The sequence below is a fragment of the Podarcis gaigeae genome, assembly GCF_964106915.1.
Source record: "Podarcis gaigeae genome assembly, chromosome: 2".
Classification (NCBI taxonomy): domain Eukaryota; kingdom Metazoa; phylum Chordata; class Lepidosauria; order Squamata; family Lacertidae; genus Podarcis; species Podarcis gaigeae.
The window spans coordinates 81,638,672-81,647,746 of record NC_139679.1 but is presented as its reverse complement, the minus strand read 5'-3'; the positions used below and the strand labels follow the sequence as shown (position 1 = coordinate 81,647,746).

General features: G+C 46.2%; 1 protein-coding gene across 1 annotated transcript in view; it reads left to right on the top strand.

The window, feature by feature from the left end:
- The first annotated feature begins 559 nt into the window (after nucleotides 1-559).
- SUSD3 (sushi domain containing 3) overlaps nucleotides 560-9,075 on the top strand; it is a 49,731-nt gene continuing 41,215 nt past the window's right edge. Inside the window, exon 1 of the mRNA XM_083727080.1 lies at nucleotides 560-2,635. Coding sequence (XP_083583206.1) covers nucleotides 2,548-2,635 — 88 coding nt within the window. The 5' untranslated portion in view covers nucleotides 560-2,547. The remainder of the gene's footprint in view (nucleotides 2,636-9,075) is intronic.

The window sequence follows — 9,075 nt, the reverse complement described above, 5'->3', positions numbered from 1 at the left end:
ACATGGGAAAGGTCCCAGGTTTAATCCCTGACATCACCAGGTAAGGCTGAGAAAGACCCCAGAAAGCTGCTGTGTCAGTCAGTGTCAGCAGTGTTGAGCTAGATGGGCCAAAGACTCTACTTCCTATGAGCTTTGGGAACTGCGGTAAAACTTCAAATTGGTGCTTACCCTCAAAACTGGCAACTTAGCACTGCTAGCTGAATCTGTGTTGATCTTCTGCAAATTTTTGTATAATGAAGGCTTGGAAAGAGGCCATGAGTATAAGGAGTAGGTCAGTTTGGTCTCAGGGTTTGAATCTGAAATGTCAGGATTTCAGCCTCCTCAGGGTCTACAGGGGAAGAAGGAATTTGTACCACACAGAATCTTAGTACGAAATTAAGTGACTGAAAACCATCAACACAAATCATACACATTCATTTTTTACAACTGAGCATTTGGTGAGGTCACAGGAGCACAATGGAATGCAAATGGAGCTCAGGTTTGTTTGATGTTTTGTTTTGTTTCTTTATATTTTGCTAGAAGCTGCTCAATGTGGCTGAGGTAACCCGGTCAGATGGACAGGGTATAATAAATTGTTGCTGTTGTTGTTGTTTACCTGTTGTGGTTGTTCAGGACAATCTGTATTATTCTGGCCTTAAGACATCTGCATGCTTTTGTGCCCGCAAGCATGCATGGCACCTGTCAGAAATGTGTAACTGCTTCAGAAGCAATCCATGGTGCTGATTTTAAGATTGAAATTCCTAAGTAGCTGATTTTCTACAGACCGCCATTCCCTCTATTTCAATGCCACACTAACCAACATGATGGAGACTGTACCATCTACACTATAGGCTACGCACCCATGCAACAATTTGGGGGTCTTCTCTCTGTGACTGCTCACTATCTCTGTATGCAGTCAACCACAATCTAACCATCACAACAATAACAAAAAGCAGATTGCTCTTTCAGTAATCAGGTTCCCCTTCTTCTAGCCAGATTGTCAAATTGTCTGAGCCCCTCACTTAATAACCCAAGAATTGCACCTTGCTTTTGGTTCACAGGGCCACAGCAGATCTGGGATTCCCACAGACAACGCCTTGCCTGCATTCCTGCCTGTGGCTACATTTGGTGCTTTTGCTTAAACCTGCATTCTTTCCCACCACTTCATTCTTGCTGATCTGATAAGGCCTCCTTCTCACGAAAGGTGGCTTCTACCTTGAATATTGCACCCTGCTCGCTGCAGATCATCAGGCCACGGGAATATAAACAGATGGCCTTGCCTTGACTTAGCCCAGCCCAGATCAGATTAATTTCCCGCAGCCAGCCAGCCAGTCAGCTGGTGGCGAAAGCTACCAGGCAGGGATTAGGTTATCATTTCCAAGGCTCAGAATTAATAATGACAAATTCATTAAGAGTTCTCTCTTGGGTAAGGTTGAGAGAAATATGTAAGATTCCCGATGCTTCCTCTTTATTGCACGCCATTTTTATCCTCCTTGGTTCTTGACTTCCCCGTCATTAATTTTCTTTGCCCTTGACTCTTTCTTTTTCTTCCTTTCCACAAATTGGGGGGTAATTTGCACAGAGGCATTTTCTAAAGTGCGAGTAGGTGCACATCTAAGGATCTCAGCACCCTTCACTCATTAACGTTAGGGCGTTTTTAATATATGGGTAAAAAATTAAAATTGAAAGCCAAGTCTCCAAAAGGAAGTGCAAAGTATAAGCCCAAAGTACAAATCTGTGCTTTTGTAAACACCCAGGCACAGAGACACGTGCCTGATGGAAGCCTTCTCCTGATGTCTTCACCCATGATATTCTTACACGCGAGTAAGAAACTTCAGCCACGTGTGAAGATCGGGCAGGTCTGCGTTTTGCGCCAGATCAGCCGGGCAACCTTCCCACGAAGCGCCCATGATCCATCCAGCCCAGCAGGCACTTGCGTGTTTGTCTCACCTCCCGACCCGTATGCGTTTCCCCCGGGCAGCCTTAGTAGTGGAACCAGACGGGGCAGCGACCCTCCTCCTCCAGCCAGGCCTGCTGGCAGCTCTCTGAGGGAGGGAGGCGTCGCCGCTGCCCGCGCAGCCCCCGAGCATGTGGCTGAAGTGGAAGGAGCCCAGCCGATCTTGCCATCTGCAGCTCCGCGCTGCTGATCTCGGCTAAGGAGGTTGGGGGAAGCGGGCCAGAGGCGGGGGGCGGCGGCGGAGGAGGAGGGCGGGGTCTTCAGGTGCTCAGCACCGTCCTTCGCTCGCTGCGAGCCAGACGCCGTTGGAGAAGTGCGAGGCGGCAGTTGGGCGGCGAGAAGTCGCGGGGAACGGATCGGGTCCCTCTGCCACGGCACCCTCGCGGAATCCTCCGCCGGCAAGAGCGGGGCGCGACGCCGCCAGCCCTTCCTCGGAATCCCCTGCATGTCTGGATCCCTCGGCTGCCGGAGGAAGAGCCAGAGGCCGGCGGGCTGGAGGACCTCCGCTTTGAAGCTGCTGCACTCACCGTTGGGCAGTACTACCTCCTCCCTCCCGCCACACGCACGCACACATTCTAGGTTGGGCGCCCCGAGGGTCCAGAGAGGGAGAGATGCAAACGGTGACTGCCTCGATCCTCGACGTTTCAAGGACGGTGGTGATCCGCGAGGACGGCAACCATGCCCAGAATAACTACACGGGTAAGGAAAGAGCCGTCTTGACAGCTGAGGGTCTCCTGGAAGGGGGGCCTGCGCTGCGCTGCCTGGCGCTTAAGATGGGCGCAACGACACAAAATTGGGGGGGGGGCAAGGGAAGAGGTCTTGGATTGTATAGGTGGGAAAGCCCAGCAAGGTGTGGGATCTGGGTTTGGGCAGGTATCCCCGCCCGCACACTTTCCCTGTAGGCATGATGAACCCCTTGAAAAGAGAAGCCCCGGGTTTCGTTTGGAAGAGCTGCTCTTCTGAGGATCTGTCGTCCTTATGACTGCACGATGCTGAAGGATGGGCACTCTGCAGATGCCTCGAGGCGCTCTGGTTTGGAGCGTTGCTTGCTAAGCTCCAACCTTGGCGCCGAAACAGGTTCCGGGGCTGAGCCCTGCTTCTGTTCCGTGATGCGGAGAAGCCACCGCTCAGGCGCAAGCCATGAATGGAACAGGCTCCCGAGTTCATCTTCTGCCATCAGCGCCACTTAAAAGTTCAGAGGTGGCTGGTAGGAAAGATCTTGAGCCCTTGGGGAACTGCTGCCTGTCAGAATACACAGTCCTGGGTTGCACTGACCAGCGGGCTGAGTCAATGCAAAGCTGGCATATGGTGCTAACTAGTTTGCTAGTGGTCAGGAAGATCCTTTAGAGGCTCACTCCTGAAGCCCTGCTGGGGTCTTTCATCCTCAAACGGGCCTAACCAAACTCTGTAACATTTCTGAGGAGCAAATTGCTTTGGGTTTGGTCCCAGGTTCAATCCCCAGTCTTTCTAGTCAACCCTGGGAAATAATTCCGGAGAGCAGCTACTGTTCTCTTGTAGCCAGTGGATGGATAAGGCAGCTTCCTTTTGTTTCTGTCTCATTTACCCCAGCCTCATGAGACAGGCCACCTTCTTATTTTATAGACTTAGGGAGAAGTTTAGAGACAGTGAGTTGTCTGCAATACCACTCCATATCTGGAGATTCACAGAGAGATCAATCAGGATGCAGATTTCAAAGGCACTCAAGGTATCCTGTGCTGTATGTATCCTGCACGACTCTTCTCCTGTGTGGGAAACATTTCCCTGCAGTGAAATAAATGTTGGATTGAGTTTTTGGTGGGGGGTGTTTGGAACCTATGAAGATACCCCCAAATCTGACATGCACTTCAGGCTGTATTTTTGGGTAACCCATATCAGATCAGAGGAGTGACTTAGGCAGAGTAAAGCAAGATACAGAATAATATATCTGCCTGTCCTGTAGTTTGCCCAATCTGGCTACCTGGAAGAGGAACTAGCTTCTGAATTTAAATTCAGCTTTAATGAAGCTGACTTCAGGGCCAAAAAATACACATTATGTGAGAAATCCATAACAGTTCTTGCTTTAAAGTGGAAGCTTTCTCCTTGCACTATTTTCCTGATCTAACCTTTTCTGTCTCTGAAAAAAAAGATAACCAAGCTGCTGTTAGCCCACTGGAGGAAAGAAATTGCAGATACATCCCCCCTCTAGAGTTAAAAGCAGGTTGTTGAGTGTGATTTAGAATGAGAAAATGGTGTGTGTGTGTGTGTGTGTGTGTAAAATCATCAACACTGACACTGCTCCAGTCAAATGTGAAGCCCCCACAGCTTCTTTAATGTAAAAAAAAAGAAAGATGATGGGCAATCTAATAGTAGAGTTTTCATGTAATGTCTATTTTGGTTTTAGTATACCTACAGAGGATTTTTCTCTTCCTCATCTTCAGAAGAAACAACTTACTTTTGATTTGGGCACCCTTCAGGATATCCTAAAAACATATGCTCATCATGATGGCATCCTAAAGTGATATACTCAATGCTAAATGTACCACGAGAGATTGAGGGGGGGGGGCGGGAAATTCATTGTTTTTGATAGGGGAAATCTAGGCACATCTAGGGACTCAGACGTGTATATCTTTGGCCAGATATGACAATTATTCAGAATTAAGAAATCACCAAGGGGCAAACTACCCAGTAAATGCATTGCTTCGAAGCATATCAGGGGTTTCCTTTTAAAAATGTAACAGTGAGGCTATCAGGTGCAGGTAGATAAGGATTAACTTTTCAGTTCCCGGCCACAGTCCCAATGAAACTAGCTTTCCCTGCCGCGTTGCTGTTAGCCTTAGAAAAGCTCCCATTGTTGCTCTTCCTGGGTGAAAATTCCCCCTTATGTCTACTTTAAAAAAAAAGAAAGAAAACAGAACTGGCTTCCAAGTGACATGTAGTTGGCCCTGATTTAACTTTGCTGCTCAGCTTGTTAGTGTCTAGAACAAATGCTGCCCATTGTCTTTTAGTAGAGGAGGCAATAAAGAGAAACCTATTTTGACTTGCTGATTTCAGCTCAGTTTGAGCAGAGCAGAATGCACATCCTTTGAAAGAGACTAAAATCGTACCCTTCACTTCCCTCTTGCTGGTGCACCACTCATTTCTGCTTCCTTTACAATTCTTACCGTAAAGAGGGAAGTGATGTCAGCTGAGGTCATGCAATAAGCTGGCCTCACGCAGAGCGAGGATTTCTCGGCAAGGACACTTTCAGTGGTCATTAGTGGAATGTGCTTGCAGACACACCGTGATACGGAGAATAGGACAATAGTACGTATTGAAAGTCAATAATGAGTTCCTTTATACTTAGGAGAAAATGAAACTGACGCTGTGGTACAGCTCTCTTGAGAAGTCATCCATTCGCGGCAGCAGAAAACTTTATTTCCTATCCCCTTGAGCTAAAACGGAGGATTCATTGCACTTTCCAAAATCTGGAACTGGGAGGAATGGCCTGCTGGGCAGTTCATGATGAGGATGATAAAATAAAGCAGTGTCCCTGCTTTTATTGCTATCTGGAATTTTGAGTGCAATGCTAAGCATTCACTGAACATCAAAATGAATGGGTACAGGATGTGCTAGTCCTTTTCTTTTAGCAGAAGCCATCTCAATATTTTCAGCTAAAACCAAACAAACCTTTTGCAAATTATGCTTTCCTTAATGCAGTTTCAGTTTTGAAGTAAACATCCCATCTTTTTCTGATGTTCTGAAGCCAATACGGCCACACACAAGATGGAGGTGTCAGCAGGGTCACGGAAGCCCCCAAGTTTGCAGAACTATAAAACTATTTTGGGGCGAAACCCCAAATTGAGGTGGGGAACCCCAAAAGCACTCCGGTGAAGACTGGGTGCTGTCACTGAATGCTGACTGACAGTCAGGAGGAGATGGGAAACCATGTTGGAGAAGCAGTGGAATGGAGTTCTGTGAAGGGGGGCATGGCTGGCTTGACTGGAACAACGAACAGGAGCACTCCACACGGCAATGTTTTGTTGCAGGTTCTACTTGTCATTTCATAATGGCTATTTAGCAGCTGGCGTTTGTACCATATATTTTTGAAAAGGCTCACTTGTGTTGGTAGAATTGTACTGAAAATCTGTCAAGACTCTACTTAGAGGAAAGGTTATGGGAAAAGAAGGGGAGCATGTCAACATCATTTAGTTCAGAAAATTCCCTCAGCATGCTTAAGGTGTACATCTTCGCAAAGCTGCAAACGCATATTCTCTAACGTTAAAAGTATATATTGCTGGCGAAATCCACAGGTCCCTGATCATGTAAAAATGTAACGCTACCAAGATAGATATCTTACATTTATTTTTGCAGCCCAGATAAATATGTAGAACGGAGAAGTCTTCTGTTCCCCATTTACAGCCCAAACGATTCTGCCATTGGCAGAAGTTGCCTGTCTAAATCTCCTGCTCCCGGAGTAGCAGCACTGAGCACGGAGTAGCAGCACCTGTCTTTCACGTCCTTCTTTTCACTTGTATGTTTTGTTGCAAGGCTATTAGAAATGTAATCTACTTTGCTCACATAAAGCCTGATTCTGTGGGCTTTGCTTTACTATTTATGGTACAGTAATGGACCACCAAGGGAGCCGTACACTAAGAAGAACGGCCTGTTCCAGGTTGGCTGCCTCACTGAACCCATACAGCTTATCAGTCAAAGGTGCTGGGAGGCTGGCAGTTGAAGTGACAGAGTGATCTGTATGAAAAGTGGCATCGCTCTCCTATGTTGCTGTTCTACCCTCACTTACGAAACTATTCAAACAGAAATGTACAGTGGTGGGCACGCTTCCCTTTCCCAACAAATGTCACACACCCCTTAAATATGTTGCGGCGCCAGGAGAGTGCAGTCCATAGCTCTTCCTGTCAGCTGCCTCAAAATTCTGCTAAGAAAATGGCTGTCCTTCTGCTTGTCAGCCCTTTGAAACAGCTTACATTGGTGGTCATAGATCATGTGTGTCTGTGTATCAGGGGTTGGTTTGTGCAATGCACCATGCTTTTCTAGAAGGAATTGATGCTGGTTGTAGTTAAGTAGCCTACTGCAGGGCCGCGACAACAGTCCGTAATGTTACGCTCATACAACTTCTTCAAGGGATGAGAAGTTCAGATGGGCTGCTAGAGAATGGGGTTATGGCATATTGTAGTGTTTGGGTTTATTTACCAGTATACAGGTTGAACTCCAAAAACAGCCAACTTCATTGCCTCACATCAGAGCTTTTCATTATATTCTAGTGGATGGTAAACATCAGGCCAGGGAGTGTGTGAAATGAGGTCCCCCAGGCTTGACCCTTAGGACTCTACCCAGATCATACAACCTTTCTCTAGGCTTCTGGCATTTCTTCACACACTAGGTATTTTTGTCTGTGTCTGGCCCTGCTCACCATTGGTGTGTGGCCCTCAGAAGCTTGCCCAGAAGGGTATGCGGCCCTCAGGCCCTACTGTTTGTAATGTTTATATTTTACTTTCTTGCATTGCTGTAAGTCTTCAGACCTTTGTAATGGAAGGCAATAAATCAAGTAATAAAAATGAAAGGCATTCAGCATTCCAGAATGCTCTTTATAGACAGCTTCTAATAGTGCAGCAGTAAAATTTCTAGCACATTTGCAAAGCTAAGCATATTCCAGCATGGTTTTGAACTGGATGGGTGACCGCGTGTAGAATTGCAGGGGGTGGGACTAGATGACACTTGGGGTCCCAACTCTACAGTTATACGGTTCTACGATTCTTAATCTCTGTCTTTCTCTCTGTGTCTCCAAAAATCAATTCATAGATGTACACATCTATGGAGACCTATATTACATCAAAGTTACCTAGGGAGAAAACTATGCCTGCCTGCTCCCTCTTCTGATCAGCTTTCCCTATTCAGAACATTCCTAAGTGGTCTTGCATCAAGAAGCAGTCTTCTAACAATTATCTCCAATGGAGACCCATTGCCAGAATACCCCAGGCTATTAACACTCCTTTGTCAAGTTCAAGACTCTGCCCCCTGCATATTGACATGGGTAGTCAGTGTGGTTTTCTCCAAATTTTGTTGGACTCCTTTCAGTCCCAGCCAGCTTTGCCAAAGGTCAGATATGATGAGAGCTGCAATCCAACAACGTTGGGGGAGCACCATGTTGCCTTAAGGCAGTCCACAGTGATAGCTCAGTCCATGTGAATTGGATTGTAAAAACCAATAGCAATGAATTGTCATGAGGAATTTGAAAGAAACTGTATACAGGGAGTGGGCTGGGCCCTCTGATTTCCCTTGACAAATACAGTTATGGCATCTAGTCAAGATAGATGCTCAAATCTTTTTGTCATAAAACGATAGAAGAAATCATGTCAGGATTGAGAGCACACTTAGAAATTCAGCTTCTCTTTGCTCAGGGGCTGGGTGAACAGACAGATTATCCTGGAGTGGACTTATTTGGAAAGACCTGCAGAGCCATAAAAATGTGTTTGTGTATGAGAGGGTAGACCACGCATATGTATTCCTGAAGTGACTGCATGGGTGCTTTTCTGTGTGAAATGCTTACTGCTGATAAATAACTTCATTTATCTGAAAACCATTTATAACAGAAATTTTACACATGTAAAACAATTTCTTATTCATAGACAAAGCAGATTGGACAGGAATTTAGTGAGGGAAAAGTGCGCCCATTTGCACTGTCTTAGGCTGCATGAAATGTCCCCTCCTGGCGCTGAGTTGCGCAAAAGGTCTAGAGTCCCCACTTTACGTATAGGCATAATTGTCATAGTCCTGTCATTTCTCAGCTTACAGCAAAGGCCATTTACCTTATGGTTACCATTACTGCCAAGAGACCCAATTTCACTGCAAAACAATGACTGACCAAAAGCTAAAAGCACAAAAAAATTGCTTCTGTATTTTTGCATTAACAGGGGATTGGATGAGGTGGCCTTTGAGGTCATTCCAGCTCCATGGTTTTACGATCACTCCCAGAAATCACCAGTCTTTTAACTAGAGAACTCATAGCAGCAGGCAAAGACGTTCAAATTGCCAGTCTCCAGAAGTAAAACCAGTGCTTTTTTCTGGAGTACTCAAGGGTACACAGTACCAACACCTTTTTATAGAAGAAAAGGCACTGGTTAAAAGCATGGCACATACTGTAACAACTTGTGAGTACCGGC